The sequence below is a fragment of the Myxocyprinus asiaticus genome, chromosome 3 (genome assembly GCF_019703515.2).
Source record: "Myxocyprinus asiaticus isolate MX2 ecotype Aquarium Trade chromosome 3, UBuf_Myxa_2, whole genome shotgun sequence".
NCBI classification, from domain to species: domain Eukaryota; kingdom Metazoa; phylum Chordata; class Actinopteri; order Cypriniformes; family Catostomidae; genus Myxocyprinus; species Myxocyprinus asiaticus.
This window is the reverse complement of record NC_059346.1, coordinates 23875240-23894490: the sequence shown is the minus strand read 5'-3', so window position 1 is coordinate 23894490 and position 19251 is coordinate 23875240. Positions and strand designations below refer to the sequence as shown.

Here is a 19251-nt window from a genome sequence, read left to right as displayed (position 1 = left end):
TCTTGTGAATAGCAATCTCAAAATTGTTTGAGTGGTTTTATAAGTCAAAGTAGCTCTAACCCACACCTCCAATCTAATTTCATTAATTGGATGCTAGGTTTGCCAACTCCTGACTTTAATTAGCTTTTGTTGATATCAGTAGCCTACACTGTGAATGTTTGAATGATGTATTCAATATGTACAAGAACAATACAACTAGATTGTGTTTGTTAATTATAGTAACTTAGATGAGGATCAAACCAGATTTTAAGACAAATATATACATAAATGCAGGTAATTCCAAAGGGTTCACATACTTTTTCTTGCCACTGTATGTAATATGATCACTGTATTGTAAAAAAGTATGAAAAAAAAAAAAAAAACTCTTAAATGCAGGATGACAAAAGATTTATTTGCAAACATGCTTTACTAACATTAAGCATTAAGTCTTAAAATAAATGTCAACAACCATATTTCATTTTTCTTGGCAGAATGTCACATGCTTTCGGAATCTTTTTTTAGAGTGCACTCTTAAAGTAAACTCAAACACAAATTCAAATACTTTGAGAACTGAACTATAGCTTGTGTTTTGTGCAGTCATTTCATGTACAAACTTTTACCATGAAGAGATGAAATTAGCATTTACTTGTACAAGCAGGGATAATGTTTATGCTGATAAAATGCCTCAAGACTGAACTTCAATAACCTTAAATAAATCAAATGACATGAATAAGAGCAGAAATTCATATTAAAAATAAAAAGGAAAGATTTCAGGGAGGACCAAAAATAACAGGCTAATAATAATTATAACAATAATATACTAAAATTGCAATCTGTAATACTCTGGTTTTTACCCTTATTTTCCCATATCCTTTATTCATTCATTGCCTCAGTAATTGATTAGTAAGTCTTCCAACAGTTTATAAAATTACACAACGTCATCAGTCTGCAGAGCAACAGGACAAACCCTCATTGCTAAAACTGAGTATGTTTTAAGTCCCTAAGAGCACGAGAAAACAATAATTCATTCTGTTCCTCAGAAGAAGAAAAATATCAATGAAGCACTTTTGCTCAGAGTACCTGGTTCTTCCTTTTCAAACAGTCAGAAGAAGCTGCACATATAGCATGTTTCTGAAAGCATGAAGTGCTTATTATTTACAATATAGAGATTATATACAATATTACCTCTATTTACTGGGTAAATCACTGTATTGATCACTAGTTGTCAAGCTGTATTTGTTCAGTCCTCCGTGGTAATGCACACTGATAAGCGGGTTGTGTGTTGCTGGCGCAGTTTTGGAAGAATGATGATCTATTCACGGTAGACATGTTGTATGTTAGACACAGGTTATTTAATAAGGTAATTATTTTTGTAGGAGAATAGCATTTTTATCTTCTGGCTCATGAACAAACACTCAACCATGCCAAACACAAACACATTTACACTGGGTTTCAGGTAGCTAAACTTTAAATATGTCTAGTTAAGAATCTTCATAAAGTCATCTGTGCTGGAAGGTTATGTAACTGGAAAACAGCAACTTAATGAAGAGAGATTTGTTTTAGACTCCCTGGACTCTGAAATGTTTTAATTGTTCCAAGATTCTTCCCCTGACATAAACCATTTACGCAAGAAATAAAAACAAATAATAATAATAACAAGTCTACTGCAGATTCATACATCTGTTTTGAACATATGACAGATCTAACCTTGATCCCACATCCTTGGCATGTTTGGTCCAGCATAATGTCCAATTGTATGACAGCATACCTTTATAAACTTTATAAGTAGATGCACTAAATCAACACATCTTGAAATATGATTTAAACAAAATCCCATAAACCTCTTTTGCTTATGCAGTGTATTGCACACCTCACTGTCATCATTACATGGCAAACCATATGTGGGCTAAAATGATTGTGAGGATCAGGCAATACAGATGGCATATAACAGTAATAGATATGTAATGTGTGGAGTGGAGAGAAACACTGCATTGTATAGTGGTTTATATTGTCATTTGCTATGGCTTGATTTCTCTATTTCAATAAAAGGAAATAATTAAAAAACAAATCTGAAGCACCAACATATTATCTTTACAACTATCTTATGGATACATAAATAAATGCAGTTTTAAATCTTCCATTTAAGGGTGAAACACATCAAATGTTTTTTACTACAGTATGCTACTTAGTATATACAGACATGTAATGCATTAATGTACAATTCTTTACATTGTTGAAGCATTCTTTCCTGTTTGGTGCAATTTTCAAGTGCTCGGAAAGTAAAGTTTTCTTACTTGCCCATAGCAATACGTTCCTGTTTAACTGTTCAAGCTGCTGTTAGTAAAATGGTTCTTAAGAAGTTGTAACCATTTGTGGCACTATCTTTGAAAGTTTGATGATGCCTTCCAGGGCTTATAATCATCCATTTTGCAAAAGAAACCCTACATGCAAAACCTGTATCCAAATAAGCCCTAACTAACAGTCCTCCCAAAGTGTCCTATAGTTCCAAAGTGTTTAATAATAGCAGCATGACAGCAAGGCACAGGACAAATGTGCTGTCCTCCAAATCCATTTTTAAACTACTTTAAAGCTGCTTTGTCTCAGTCTGTCTGATTGCCAAATTATTCTCATGTGCTTTCAGGAGGTTGGTTTGTGGGCTTGTAGCAGATCTGAGGGGATCTTATTCTTGATGCAAGAGGTTGTGCATGTCTACTTTGTTCACAGTGTAATAGGGAGAAGTCATGTGTTGTTAAATGGAGATTACAAAGGGTGCGGAGACCCATCCAAGTCCAGTGGCGTCCATTTTGCAAGTTTTGAATGATGACTCATCAAATCTGACGCAACTTTGCGCACAATTTCCTCCTCAGGGAGGCAGAAACCTGAGTTTATCACCAAGCATGACATCCTGTGTATGCCATATGTTCGTGTCTATGAAGCTCTTAGATTTTCGTTATGTTTTGGATACAATTGGACGCAAGCGTTAAGCTCAACTCTGAAATAACCTACTGCAGCATTTAACTTTGATGTTTCATCCTTGACCATGTATGTAGGCCTGCAAATGGTGTTAGAGCACATTACGGGAGCATTTCACAAATATTACTGCTCTTATATATTAAGACATAGAGTCTAGGTGTACTGAGGTGTACTGCAGCAGTGCAAGAACTTGGCTATGGAAGCATGATCTTTTTATAGTGCTATGATGCAGGTCTGTGATGATGTGAAATAGATGTGTGACTTTTAGCACGTCACTGTCTTTGGAGGAAAAGCAATTAAAGTTGCAGAGACTCTCAGTCCTGCAGCAGCGTTTCCCTCCAGTTAAAGCTGTGATTGGGTCCATGGGTGAGTGGCAGGATTGGAGGGTCCACAAGCTGCCACACACCTGTCTCACCCATCTCCTCACAGGCACAAAAGCCCAAGTAAGGTATCTGAAAGAGACACATGCAGAAATGGAGACAGAGAGATAAAGAGAGGGACAAAGAATGGAAGGGGAGAAAAGAGGGATGATTTAGGTCCAAAATAATTCATAGAGATAAAAGATTTTGAAAATGCACAAGACAACTGACCTTTCTGACCACTTGCACAAAGTCTTTAGAGTTCTGTGGAGTGAGTCCCTGTATCTGCCTAGTACACGCCTCCAGAGAGGAAGCATGGGCCACAATCAGCACTGTATTTCCTGTTTGAAGAGCACCATAACAAGGTAAGATTGAAACTTCTAATACCTCATACATTTAGATCAGTGTATACTCTGTCAAAAAATAAATAAATAAATATAATGTGTGTGTGTGTGTATGTGTGTATATATGTACATATAGACACACACACACACACACACATAAACCAGTGTCAGAAATTAACTATTTATTAAGGGAATTGATTTTCTGGGGCATTGTTACATTTATGAGGGCATATTTCAGGGTTCCCACCTTTTTTGACCAATTAAATTTCATGATTTTTGCATGACTTTTCTAGTCGTTTGTGATGTAAGGATAAAAAAAAAAAAAAAAAATTTAGATTCAGATTGGCTAATGAATCAACAATTTGTGAACCATTTCGACCAATTAACTGAAAATAACCTACTTAAAGACGAATTTGCTCACAAATCAGACATCATTATGGCTTGCGAGCAAGTTGTTCTCTACACAAGCTCTAGCTTGGAGCAACATTAAAATGATGAAATATTTTAGATCAGAGTGTAACTAGAAGAATTTATATTAACTATAGAAACGTCCATGATTTATTCCAAGATTTAGTTAAAGGTGCACTCAGTAATTTTTTCCTCATTAAAAAAAGTTTTACTCTTAAAGAAATTAATAGTCATTATAAGTAACCTTATAAAAGCTGTTTTATTCTACATGGAGAGGGTCTCTTCATGGGGGCTGCCATGTTAGAATCACATGACCAGCCAAATACTACTAGCTAAATCTCAGTAACCAACTTGATTTTGGACACTTTCACTCTTGGATTAAATTAATCATGGCTGACTGTGTATAGTGAATTTCTACAGTGGCATCTGTTACTAAAACTTTTTGAATGATGCTGTATCCACACCGCTATGTGTCACTGAAGATCCAAGATGAGACAAACGCAAAAGTTGCTGAGTGCACCTTTAATCTCCATGACTTTACAGGCCTAGAAAACACTATTTTAAAATTCCCTGAAACCTCCATGTTTTCCAGGACTGTGTGAACCCTGATACTTTATTTGTTGTCCATTTATGTCAAATACTTCTATTGAATTAATACATTAAAATGGTCTCTATGGCGTCTTAACCTACAGTATAATTGGATAAACCTAGAATAAAATATCATGAAATATGTCAAATGTCAGATAAAAAAAACAGGGATTCACTACAGTGGCATTTTTTTTACCCCCACTTTTGAAATATCTGGGTGGCACTTTTGGTGGCATTTTGCCCAGAGCTGTGGTTAATTTCTGACCCTGACACAAACACATTTATCCACACACTCATGGCCTACCCAGATTATTGCACTCTGACAGTATTTCACGTGTCACTTGGAAGCTGCGGCTGATGTATGTTTCATAGGACTCCGACACGGCCAGTTTACTGATCGGTATATGAGGTCTGGAGTGGAACAAGGCAACTTAAAAGAATTGATTTATGTAACCAAATAGTGCTGGGAGACATGAATTCATCCTATCAGAACTATTCATTGTGCAACTTCAGAATCCTATGCTATCCATAAACAACATTTCAATCAAAACGTAAAGCAAAAAAAAAAAAAAACATATAGTGGAGAGACAGACTAATAAAATACATTTAGGGTGCACCATCGTTCAGTGTATATGTTTTCTGTGTATCCTGTATATACCTGTATGTTGTGTCCACACTGAGGTTAGCAGCTGCCAAGTCTGCAGGGGGGATCCAAGCAGGTAACGAGGTTCCTGATACCCATTTAGTCCACTCAAACAGACCTGGCTCAACTCTGATCTTAGTCTTTGCATCCTGTTGAAGACCTGAGAGACACCGTCCATAACAAAGAACAAGGTATATGGGAAGAAATTATTTTAGGGTGGAAATTAGCATGGTTCCTGTGAAATGATGCTGATTACAATCCTTGCCTCACAATACATTCATATAAGCAAAATCTCTGGTTCATAAAAGCATGCAAGAAATATGAAAGAGTGATGGGTGTGTTATTATACCTCTAAGGATATTATAGGCTGTTTGCACGCAGCGCAGAGATGGAGAACAATACACAAAATCTACCACTGTATGACTCTCCAGCAGGGCCTCCCCTATAAAACAATTATACACAAACACAAATTAAAACTGATGCTTTGGATAAAAAAAATGTATAAGTGAATTACATAAAGGTAATTTTGTCTGGTGTTGCTTGTGACTTAGAAATTACACACTTCATCTTAAAAAGTATTGGTTCTTGCTATTAATGGATATTTAACAATGACGAGGGACTGACCAACTAGACGAGCTTGCGTGGATCCAAACACAGTGATAGGGCAGTCCTTATCATAGTCCCTGTACCCTCCACTCCTCGCTGGCAGACTCGGCGGCATATTGAGGTTAGACCGCACATACCGACCTGCTCAGGGATGTAGTTAGCATGCACACACAAATGAGTAAACATCCATAAACTGTGCATTAATTTTCAGTTAAAAAAATAAATAAAATAAATACTTTCAGAAATGGAGGTATATAGAAAACAGAAGAACACGCAAATTAAAAAGATTTTAACTCAGACCTTTGGCATCAAAGCACTGATTGATCCAGTGTTTCCCAAAAACTACATCCATTCTCTCACCATGGCGACAAACAAACAACGTTCTCTTAGGCAATCGAGATTGATTGGGTCGTAGCATCTAAAACAGACCTCAAATGTTTAAATAAGTCATAATTCATCATAAAAAGGTTTTAGAGTCAGTCAAATCAGCACTTGAGTCCTCCTCGAGTTTTTACCTGCATAGGCTGACATATGACACTAAGAGTGAGTGGATCCATTGAGATGGGGTCATCACGGCCATCGAAGTGTGTGTCAAGAAACAATCCACCAACTGCACCCCTGCTATTGGAAGGGGAGGTTCCATTAAGGAAAGAAAAAGATCTGTAAAAAGATATATTAAATGAATTAACAGAATGTAGAGAGCTAATACATAGGCAAATGTTGCAGTTATTGTCTAAATGGGATGGTTCACCTAAAAATGACAACTCTGTCAGCATTTACTCACCCTCATGTTGAGTTTCTTTCTTTCAAGTTACACAAAAGAAGATGTTAGGCAGAACTAACAGTCTCAGTCACCATTAGTTTTTTATTGCACCTTTTTTCCATCCAAAGAAAGTAAATGGTAACGGTCTGTCAGTCCTTCCTAACATAACATCTCCTTTTGTGCTCCACGGAAGAAAGTCATACAGGTTTGGAACAACCTGTGAGTAAATGCTGACAGAATTTTCATTTTTAGGGTGAACTATCCCTATAAATTGTTGCATAATATCACCATAGTATTGGTACCATGAAATACCTCTCATGATCCAACTTACCCATGAAAGACCCAAGTGTCACACTCGTCTGCCCGATTGACATAATTTTCTGGCAGTAGTCCAGATAACCCTGTACTCATAGAGGTCCCGTAGACCCAGCCCTCACTTGCTGTGGCCTGTTCTAAGGACGACATGAAGATAAAGTCACCAGGCACCAGCTCCAGTTCATCATCATTCTGAGGCACATAAGGGTACATCACCCGCAGGGTCTGAAAACAGAGATAGAGAGAGATAAAACAAAGGCCACTGGGTCAAAAGGTCAGTATACAATAACTTTGATTTACTTCACTAACATAGTTTCAGCATCACACAAAAAAAACAACAACAAAAAAAACTTTTTAATCAAAGATGTCCACTTGTCATAGTATTAACCTCATTAACACAAACACTAATAACATCCACAAAGTGTTTTTGTCTAATTTACAATTAAAAAATATTTATTTAATGCCATGTCAGCATCAATGGCTATTTTCATGGCAAGATCGAAGTAGTTCAAGAAAATATGACAAACAATAAGTAAAAACATTTCTTACAACATAACAAAACCTTTACAAGATCTTTCAATTTACAAATCATTAAGAAATTGATGAAATGAATAAAAGAGCAGTCATAGTAGAATCTATTTCCTACTAGATCAGGGGTTGCACCGACTCATCGACTACTCTGTTAGTCGGTTAGTTTTGCCACTAGATGACGAGTTGGGTTTGGCCGAGTACTTGTTTCATATGGTGATAGGAAGAAAATTCCTCAGTTAACAAACTTGTCTTCTGTGTATGTGCTTGCAATACATTTTCAAATATATGCAAATATATTTGAAATTACGCTTAAGTGTAAATTGAACAAAAGGTGAACAAGGAGCACTTTGCATTTACGAAGCATGTACGAGGGATCCATGATGCAAAGCACTACCAACATTTGAAGAGTTCTTTTTCACATACAAGCCAAAATTCTTGCGATGTGCCCTGAAATCAATCCAGAAACTACAGCGACATGACCTAACATTAGGTTTTTGCACCATTTATGACAACGAAAGTAAATAAATCTGTCAGACTACAGCTCCAGTGTACTGTACACAATAAAAGGACAAACTGCAACTAAATCTTGGAAAAAGTATTGACAATGTAATTAGAAATGTACTAATGTGGCTCATTGGTACTTTTTTATTTTGTATTGTTTTTTTATTTTGTATTTTGTTAACCTTTAAGAGGTTAACAAAAGAAACTGATAATGACATTAATTAGACTACCTCATGATTGGCAAATCGGATGTCCCGTGAAAAGAGTACAGCTTGCCAATCACAGCCCAGGGTTATGTCTACGCCTTTGGCAAGTTTCTCTAACGATGCAAGATGATTTGATTGAAAGTGGTACGCCAGAGTTACATGGAGCTGTTTTTTATGGGGCTCCACATGAACATCTGGAGGGAGAGAAAGAGGGAGGAATAGCAAGGCAGAGGGGAAGAAAGGAACAATATGGTAAAAACAAAGTATCATTAGTTTAAAAGGGCTTCATTGTTCATGTCATCATCACATATAGCAAGGCATACCAACAAACAACCTCTCAACACACACCTGCTTTGGAAGCTGCCTCTGTGGCAAAGTCTGCAGCAAAGTTCTTGATCACCTCGGCCACCTTCTCTTCCACAAAGAGGCCGATGAAGTTAGAGGAAGAGTAGAACTCCAGGGGGAGGGGGGAAGGAAAACGACCTCTCCACTGGCTTACCACCGTCTGCAGAGCTTCACAGAGGGAATCTACCTTACTGTCTGCACACTACAGTGAGAGAGAGAGAGAGAGAGAGATACAGTACTGCGGTGAGACTGCTAGGAACACAGAATTTACAGATCAACATTACATAGATCAACACACTATACTGTATATACGACGACACACATCTGACCCTAAAATAGTTTATAGAGAAACAAGCTAATCTAACAATAAGCCCAGAATATAGACTCAGATCCTTCTTCAACCTCTAAAATCCCACAGTGATATACTGTCTGTTAAAAATGTTGTATTTGGGGGGGCCTGGGTAGGTCAGTGTGTATTGACGCTGACTACCACCCCTGGAGTCGCGAGTTCGAATCCAGGGTGTGCTGAGTGACTCCAGCCAGGTCTCCGATGAAACCAAATTGGCCCGATGTTTAGGAAGGGTTGCGTCACATGGGGTAACCTCCTCGTGGTCGCGATTAAGGGTTCTCGCTCTCAATGTGGTACGTAAGTTGTGCGTGAATCGCGGAGAGTAGCACGAGCCTCCAGTGCTGTGAGTCTCCACGGTGTCATGCACAGCAAGCAACGTGATACAATTTGCGGATTGATGTCTCGGAAGCGGAGGCAACTGAGACTTGTCCTCCGCCACCCGGATTGAGGTGAGTAACCGCGCCACCACGAGGACCTACTAAGTAGTGGGAATTGGGCATTCCAAATTGGGAGAAAAGGGGATAAAATATATATTTTTTTTAAATGTAGTATTTAACATATAAATACTATTAAATCATGCTAATGACGATGACACATATACAATTGATTGTGTTGATAAATGCTCTGACCATGAAGAACTGGCAGAGGGTTATGTGAGGAAAGATATTGTGGGCTTTGTTCTTGCCACAGGTGATGCGACTCTGTTGCCAGAAGTTGGAGAGCTGGTTGAGGAGAGGGCCGCTGGGTTTCAGGTACAGCACATACTCCCTAGGTAAAGGATCATCTAGGAATGGGTCATCTACATGGGAGAACAACCTGCAGAAAATGGAAATCCATGTCATGTTTGATATACTTTCCCTATATATAATGAATATATAAGGTAAATGCTGCAACTTATTGTTTGGGTTGGAAATTAAAGACATGATTGGTTTTGATTTTAATACACAAAATCACATAAAACATTAGAACCTATTAGTTTTAGTGAAATAACTTATCAGTGATACATTATATGGACAAGAGTATGTGAACACCCAAACACCACAACCATATGTGCTTGTAGGGATGTGCAAAACTACCCAATTTCATAATCGACTAGTCGGTCGGTTGTTTGAATGACTAGTCCTTGTTAAGGATAATAATGTATAATATAGGCTCTGTTATGTTCATGTGACCCCCATTAGATTCTTTTCAGAGGGATATATGAAAGCTAAGTGCAGCACTTCAACAAGGAAATGAAATGGATATTCAAAAATAAAATAGGCTAAAAAAACTTTACAATTTTATTGCACAAAACTATCAAAGTAGGAAAAGTAAGAAATAATAATGGCCCCAACGAAACTGCTTATGCACATCCTGAACGCAGAATGAAAATCAGCAAAAGTAAAAGAAAATTACAATTTAGAAAATAAAGACTCTTATCGCTATTTACAGTTATGGGTAAATATCTTGAGAGGGAAATAAAAAATAAAAAAAACAGCAAGCTTTAGAATTGAACAAAGTGATTGAGCTAATAATAGCTATGTAAACAAAGAGTAAACCTAGAATAATTTCTTCACTCTTCCATGCTCTGACGGAGAGTAGAGACAACACATCGCTTTATATAAAACAGATATGGGAGAAAGAGTTAGAAAAAGAAATCTCGGACAACGTGTGGAACAAGATTACAAGAGATTTTACAATACTGTACTTTGTAAATATTTCAGTCAATGTGCTGAAGGAGGATGTGTACCTTGTTAAGATATTACTTATTGCGTGTATACCATTACCATAAATTGGTACAAGCCAGAACCGCATCTACATGGTCAATGGATAGAAGTTGTCAAAGAAATATACTGTATGTAGGAAATGACATTTCATTTAAGGCTTAAAAATGATTTATTTCAAAGTTACTAGGCAAAATGGAGACTGTATATCAGTAAAGACACCAACTAATTATTGTGCTGTAAGTCTGTAATTCTATACATCTGTGCAAACAGCTGAATGGATACCCCACATGTGTTGTTGTTATTTTTTGTTGTATTTTTTTGGTAAACTTATTATAAAAATAAAGTTAAAAAAAAAAATCAGCAAAATACTTTAATCTCCCCACAACAAATACGGGAATATTAGTCACAGCAGAGGATTTAACCTCTGACAGTGATCGTCTAGAAATGTATTGTTAATTCCGTGCTTTGCTATAACATCAACGCGTAAAAAAATAAATAAACCTAAAGCATTAAAGAGACTAAACTTCCTACAGAGAGTTTTACCATGCTGAGTGTTATTCGCTGTTAAACTGAGCAAGCTATCATCTCGCAAAAACGCTCTCTAAGTAGTTTAATCTCTCAATTAATTTGAAAAATGCATCTCCTATTAAAATCACCACCACTAAAAATATTAATGTTAGTAGTCTACCCCACTTATCAACTAGTCAGTTGGACGACTAGTCATTTAGTCGACCACCCTGGCAAATCCCTGGCTTGTTGAGTATTAAATTTCAAAATCATTGGCATTAATAGGGTGTTTGTCCTCCCTAACAGCTTCCACTCTTCTGGGAAGGGTTTTCACTAGCTTTTGAAACATGGCTGCAGGTATTCAGAAACAAAAGCATCAGTAAGGTCATCCACTGATGTTAAGCGATGGGGCCTGGATTGTAGTCTGCACTCAAATTCTCCCCTAAAGTGTTCAGTGGGTTACAGGTTTGGACTTTGTGCAAGTGAGTCAAGTTCTTCCGCACCAGATTCAGTGAACCATTTCTTTATTAACCTTGTTTTTGCACAAGAGCATTCTCATGCTGAAGCAGAAAAGGTCCCTCCCCAAACTACTACCACAAAGTTGGAAGTCACAGTTATCTAGAATGGCATTGTATGCCTAAGCATTAAGATTTGTCTTCATTGGAATTAAGGGGCCTAGCAAAATCTGTTAATTTGGAGGGGGTGTCCACATCCTTTTGGCCATGAAGAGTATGTATGTACACTGGTAGAAATACTAACTCCCTAGCCAGCAGAGGGCAGCAGTAAACCATTAAAGTTTAAAGGGATAGTTCACACAGAAATTAAAATTCTGTCATCATTTACTCACCCTCATGACATCCCACATGTGTATGACTTTCTTTCTTCTGCAGAACACAAATGAAGATTTTTAGAAGAATATTTCAGCTCTGTAGGTCCTCGCAATGCAAGTAAATGGGTGCCAAAATGTTGACGCTCCAAAAAGCACATAAAGGCAGCATATGACTCAAGTGGTTAAATCCATATCTACAGAAGCTATATGAGAAGCTATATAAGTGTTTGTGAGAAAAATCAATATTTAAGTAAATTTTTGCTAGAAATTCTTCTCCCTGCCCAGTAGACTGAACAGAGAGGAAAAAGTATGACTTAAATATTTATCTGTTTCTCACCCACACCTATCATATCGCTTCTGAAGACCTTGATTTAACCACTGGAGTCATATGGATTACTTTTTTGTTGATTTATGTGATTTCTGGAGCTTCAACATTTTGGCACCCATTCACTTGCATTGTATGGACCTTCTGAGATATTCTTCTAAAAATCTTCATTTGTGTTCAGCAGAAGAAAGAAATTCATACACATCCGGGATGGCATAAGGGTGAGTAAATGATGAGAACATTTTCATTTTTGGGTGAACTATTCCCTTAAGTACACATTAAGTAGATGAGTACATGAACCTATCTGATAGTATAATGTTTCTTCTCAGAGTGTCTGTGTGTGTGGTTTTAAAATGTATCATATTATCACTTCAAAGCCCAAAAAGTGTCTGTGGTTCAAAATGGTTTAAATGAAATTAACGGCTGTCAAAAACTACATGGGTCACAGAGCATGTATCTTTGTATGCACACTCACCAGTCACAGGCTGCTTGTACATTTCTGCCCCCAGTTGAAACCAGAGCTTTAAGCCTATAACAGAAAGGACACAGAGAGAGAGAGAGAAAGATCAGCTCAATTGCTGTACTGGTCACAAAATCAATGGCCTCCTTTCCGGAGGATGTTTATCTGTACATTAGTGCTGAGGAGTTTGCTCAGAGATCTAAATATGAGATCACTGAGATGCTCTTCTATTGTTTCTCCCTCTATGTGTGAAACATATCGTTTATCACACACAAACTCACACATCCATACCATTCCCTTTCCCCCATAGCAATACTGGGAAAGTTAATTTGAGCTGCATAATCACTTGTTTACTGGCATTTATGAATACTGAGGAGGCTTTCTTCTTCTCAAGATTAATTAGAACAGCTTCATGTGAGACAAACCCACCTAGAAGAAGAGCTTTCTACATTACAGTGCAGATATATAAACAATCTGCCTCCTTACATTTTCAACATACTGTATCTAATCTCAAACACATACGTACAGTATATACACTCTGCTCATATATACATATATATATATGCGCTCAAAAGTTTGCATACCCTTGGAGAATTGGTAATATATGTACCATTTTTATTTCTTATGGGATTCATATTCAACTGTAGGTTATAAAGGAATGGCACAATCATAAAACAAAACTTTAAAAATTAAATGACCCCTGTTCAAAAGTCTGCATACCCTTAGTTCTTAATACTATGTATTGCCCCCTTTAGCATCAATGACAGCATGCAGTCTTTTGTAATAGTTGTCTATGAGGCCCCAAATTCTTGCAGGTGGTATAGCTGCCCATTCGTCTTGGCAAAATGCCTCCAGGTCATGCAAAGTCATTGGTCGTCTTGCATAAACCGCATATTTGAGATTTCCCCAGAGTGGCTCGATGATATTAAGGTCAGGAGACTGTGATGGCCACTCCAGAACTTTCACCTTTTTCTGCTGTAACCACTGGAGGGTCAACTTGGCCTTGTGCTTAGGGTCATTGTCATGCTGGAAAGTCCAAGAACGTCCCATGCGCAGCTTTCGTGCAGAAGAATGCAAATTGTCTGCCAGTATTTTCTGATAACATGCTGCATTCATCTTGCCATCAATTTTCACAAGATTCCCCGTGCCTTTAGAACGCACACACCCCCAAAACATCAGTGAGTCACCACCATGCTTCACAGTGGGGATGGTATTCTTTTCACTATAGACCCCTCTCCAAACATAGCGCTTATGGCTGTGACCATAAAGCTCTATTTTGGTCTCGTCTCTCCAAATTACAGTGTGCCAGAAGCTGTGAGGCGTGTCAAGGTGTTGTTGGGCATATTGTAACCGGGCTTTTTTGTGGCATTGGTGCAGTAAAGGCTTCTTTCTGGACACTCGACCATTCAGCTCATTTTTGTTCAAGTATTGTTGTATTGTGCTCCTTTAAACAACCACACCGTCTTTTTCAGAGCGGCCTGTATTTCTCCTGAGGTTACCTGTGGGTTTTTCTTTGTATCCCAAACAATTCTTCTGGCAGTTGTGGCTGAAATCTTTCTTGGTCTACCTGACCTTAGCTTGGTATCAAGAGATCCCCGAATTTTCCACTTCTTAATAAGTGATTGAACAGTACAGACTGGCATTTTATATATACATCATGATGGCGCCATGGATTGCCACCTCGGTGTGGAGCGCTCCTATTGTTTTGTTGTTTTTGTTTGTTTGTCCTGTGTTTAGTAATCTTTTTCCAGTCAGTTTTACCAGAGACGAACTGCTGAGCATTCGACAGCTTATACCAGACAATCTTTTCCCGGTTTTTGAATATTCAGACGTTATTCAGTCAGGCCAAAGAGGATGCTTACAGGGGTGGGGATAAAGTCTTGTACAATCAGGCCAGGAACACACTGAACAAGGAAATCAGAGTGGCTAAAAGAAGACTCCGAGAAGCTGAAAAACAAGTTTTCAGCTAACGACCCTGCATCAGTGTGGAGTGGCATGAAACAACTCACAAATTACAGGACTCCTACCCCCAACCCTGTGGTGGACCAACAACTGGCTGACGACCTGAATGTGTTCTACTATAGATTTGAAAGGCCCAATCTCACACCTCACACCCACTCTGACCTTCACTTCACACAAACACCAACACCTCCTGCTACTCAACCTGCACTTAAGATCTGTGAAGATGATGTGAGTCACGGCTTTCGGAAACAAAAGACGAGGAAAGCTTCAGGCCCAGATGGCGTCTCACCAGCGTGTCTTCGATCCTGTGATAACCAGCTGGCCCCCATCTTCACACAGATCTTCAATAGATCACTGGAGCAGTGTGAAGTCCCATGCTGCTTCAAACGCTCAATCATTATTCCTGTCCCAAAGAAACCAAAAATCACAGGACTTAATGACTACAGACCAGTTGCCCTGACGTCTGTGGTCATGAAATCATTTGAGAGACTAGTGTTGGCCCACCTGAAGAACATCACTGGACCCTTTCTAGATCCCCTTCAATTTGCTCATCAAGCAAACAGGTCTGTGGATGATGCAGTCAACATGGGATTGCATCATATCTTGCAACATCTGGACAGACCAGGGACATATGCAAGGATCCTTTTTGTGGACTTCAGTTTGGCTTTCAACACCATCATCCCAGCTATACTCCAGAATAAATTACACCAACTCTCTGTTCCCATGTCTATCTGTCAGTGGATTACCAGCTTTCTGACGGACAGGCAGCAGCTTGTGAGACAGGGGAAACTCACTTCCAGCATCTGTACAATCAGCACTGGTGCTCCCGAGGGATGTGTGCTCTCCCCACTACTCTTCTCCCTCTACACCAATGACTGCATCGCCAAGGACCCCTCTGTCAAGCTCCTGAAATTTGCAGATGACACCACTGTCATCGGCCTCATCCGAGATGACGATGAGTCTGCATACAGAAGGGAGGTTGAACAGCTGGCTGTCTGGTGCAGTCAAAACAACCTTGAGCTGAACATGCTCAAAACGGTGGAGATGATTGTGGACTTAAGGAGGAACACCCCAACGCTGACCCCCCCTCACCATTCTAAACAGCACTGTGGCAGCAGTGGAGTCATTCAGGTTCCTGGGCACTACCATCTCACAGGACCTGAAGTGGGAGACACACATTGACTCCACTGTGAAAAAGGCCCAGCAGAGGTTGTACTTCCTTCGCCAGCTGAGGAAGTTCAACCTGCCACAGGTGCTGCTGATACAGTTTTACTCAGCGGTCATTGAGTCTGTCCTCTGCACTTCAATAACTGTCTGGTTTGGTTCAGCTATGAAATCAGACATAAGAAGACTACAAAGGACAATTCGGACTGCTGAGAGGATTATTGGTTGCCCGCCCCCCGAAACCCCCCCTCCCCCCCATCTTCAAGAACTATACACTTCCAGAATGAGGAAAAAGGCTGGAAAAATCACTCTGGACCCCATTTACCCTGCCCACTACATTTTTGAACTGTTGCCTTCTGGCCGACGCTTCAGAGCTCTGAGCACCAGAACCATCAGGCACAGGAACAGTTTTTACCCTCAAGCTATCCATCTCATGAACAGATAAATTGCCCCATTGAGCAATAACTATGTGCAATACACAGTTTAGTCTTTTTTTATATTTATTCAACACATCCAACCTCTTCTGCCATTTAATTCCTCTGGAGAAAAAAAAACAAAAAAAAAACATTTGCACTGTACATAACAGATTTGTATTTGCACTGTACATAACAGATAACAGATTTGTATTAGATTGCACTACGTATGTGTGTATGTATGTATGTGTGTGTGTGTCTGTGTGTGTATGTACGTATGTGTATAACTATTTTTTATTTTATATTATTATCTATGTCTTGCTGCTGTTTTTGTATTGTTTTTGTATTGTTGTACACTGAAAGCTCCTGTCACCAAGACAAATTCCTTGTATGTGTAAGCATACTTGGCAATAAAGCTGATTCTGATTTTCAAGTCTTTGGATATCTTTTTATCCTTTCCTTTTCCATCTTTGTAAAGTTCCATTACCTTGTTATGCAGGTCTTTTGACAGTTCTTTTCTGCTCCCCATGGCTCAGTATCTAGCCTGCTCAGTGCATCCACGTGAGTGCTAACAAACTCATTGACTATTTATACACAGACACTAATTGCAATTTAAACCTGTGTGTGTCACCTTGTGTGTCTGTAACAAGGCCAAACATTCAAGGGTATGTAAACTTTTGATCAGGGCCATTTGGGGGATTTCTGTTATCATTATGATTTAAAAAGGAGCCAAACAACTATGTGATAATAAATGGCTTCATATGATCACTATCCTTAAATAAAAGATCAATGCCAAAATTTCACAATTTCTGCCAGGGTATGCAAACTATTGAGCACAACTGTATACATTATATATATATATATATATATATATATATATATATATATATATATATATAAACATAGTATAGTGTAAAATTTTAATATAGTATATAATTTATCATATTTTGTGTGTGCATGATAAAGAGCAGCCCCTGAGTTTCTCAACGTATTAAGCATTTCTAAAACACTTAATACTCCAGTGAATTACCCAAATCTTACTAATTTAGCAGGTGTCTGGGTTAAATAGTCTGTAGTGGAAAAGTCATTTCATTTGGTCTGCGGTTTGAAAAACTGTCTTGAAAAAGGAAATGTGTGTTATCTCTGTCAGTTCATGAGACACTTGCCACACTCTCCTCCCTCTCATTCTTTATCTCTCTCCAGCTCTCTTTAATGCTCTTTTCTATCATATAGAAGGAAAAGGTGTAACTAAACACAATCTGACACAGATGGTGCAATAATTTAGGGCCACACACACACACACACACACACACACAGACTTGTGAGGCAACCACTAACACACCCTCATACTCACAGTTAGTGGAAATATTCATACTCAGTACATATAATTGCACATAATCTTCTCGTGTGTAGGACGATATTATTTTTTTCTGCTCACATCTGTACTGTAAGACTAAACATAATCCAATCTAAGGTCACGCTTAACTCACTATGCCATTTCCTCATGTGTCAGCTGACATCTCAAAGGCTTTTTTTTTTTTTTTACAAGCTGATTAAATTATCTTCTAAATCTAATTAGGGTCTTTTTATAAAAGCTCTAAAAAAAAAAATCACACACTCACACTGACTCTCCAGGGAAACGAGGTGTTGTGCTCAGTGGATCTGTTTAAAACCATGCAGTAAAACTGAAATTCAGACTGACATTTGAGTAAAAGTAGCAAAACACCCCAAAATACACTCAATTTAAAGGATAGTTCACTCTCACTCTCATGTCATTCCAAACCCATATGATTTTGTTCCATGGAACACTAAAGGAGATATTAGGCTGAACAGACAGCCTCAGTCACCAATCACTTTAACTGCATGGAAAACGATGCACTGCATCTTTTTTTTTTTGTGTGTTCCACTGAAGAAAGTCATAATAACGTTCATTTATGGGTAAACTATCCCTTGGACAATAATGGAATGGACCATACATTTTCTAGAATGACTGCTGATTAGGGATAGGCTGATTGGCAAGGAGTAGTCAGTGGAAATACAATTACTACTGTATTTCGATACATTCAGTCTCATGTAAGCATTTGATGTCATGTAACTCATGATGAGTTGAAGCCATTCAATGATGCATTAATGCAACAATAAAAATTAATCAGAGCAACATTTCACAACAAGAGAAAAGACCTATTCCCTTCACACCTCTTTCACAAGAAAAGATAAGTCACACGTCAGAGATGAGGGGAATTATGCAGATTTTTCAAAGTACAGGAAACCTCTGGTGATCAAGCGGTCCTCAATGCACGCTTGACAATGTGTCCGTGTATTCAAGCAAACTAAGAATAGGCAAACATTTAAATATATGTTCTTAGCAGATGAGCCAAAACAAGTTCTGATACAGACCCTCTACTGTTTTATACTAAGTAAGATTGCTTTACATTTGCATTTTTTGCAGAAGCACCAAAGTTTTGATATAGATCCTTGTGACGGCGAGGGCGTGATTGAGCGTTCATCTGGGGAGAGGGAAAGCGGTAAGGATTCACCCTTGGGTGATAATTATGTCTAACAGCTGTTTCTCGTTGCAGTATTCCTGGGGAGAGCGATAAAGAAGAGCCCAGGCCAGAGGAAGGGGGAGATAGATGCACAGCAGTGTGGCGCGCTTGTGTGTTTATGTATAGATGTGCTGAAAAGCTTACTGACACTGATTTATCATTTTGTTAATAAAGAGTTTGAAGAAACAGTTACCTGAACCTTGCTTCCTCTGTCCCAAACCGACCAGACCTGCTAAAATCCTCTGTTTTATACTAAGTATACAGTAATGCTTTATATTTTTAGCAGATGCACCAAAGCAATTTACGATACAGATCCTCTACAGTTTTACACCAAGTATCTAGTATGAATAGCAGATGCACCAAAGCAATTTACAATACAGATCCTCTACCGTTTTATACTAAGTATGCAGTATGAATGCTTTATCTTCA

The 19251-nt window shown here is 38.4% G+C and overlaps 1 protein-coding gene across 1 annotated transcript in view; it reads right to left on the bottom strand.

Moving 5' to 3' along the window:
* Window positions 1–370: 370 nt before the first annotated feature.
* LOC127424900 (ubiquitin-associated and SH3 domain-containing protein B-like) overlaps window positions 371–19251 on the bottom strand; it is a 35323-nt gene continuing 16442 nt past the window's right edge. The window contains exons 2-14 of the mRNA XM_051670442.1: window positions 12753–12806; window positions 9540–9726; window positions 8565–8763; window positions 8241–8410; window positions 6995–7203; window positions 6416–6560; window positions 6201–6318; window positions 5919–6041; window positions 5644–5736; window positions 5310–5454; window positions 4956–5062; window positions 3543–3652; window positions 371–3404 (exon numbers count right to left, since the gene is read on the bottom strand). Of these exons, the coding sequence (XP_051526402.1) occupies window positions 3267–3404; window positions 3543–3652; window positions 4956–5062; window positions 5310–5454; window positions 5644–5736; window positions 5919–6041; window positions 6201–6318; window positions 6416–6560; window positions 6995–7203; window positions 8241–8410; window positions 8565–8763; window positions 9540–9726; window positions 12753–12806 (1798 nt within the window). The 3' untranslated portion in view covers window positions 371–3266. The remainder of the gene's footprint in view (window positions 3405–3542; window positions 3653–4955; window positions 5063–5309; window positions 5455–5643; window positions 5737–5918; window positions 6042–6200; window positions 6319–6415; window positions 6561–6994; window positions 7204–8240; window positions 8411–8564; window positions 8764–9539; window positions 9727–12752; window positions 12807–19251) is intronic.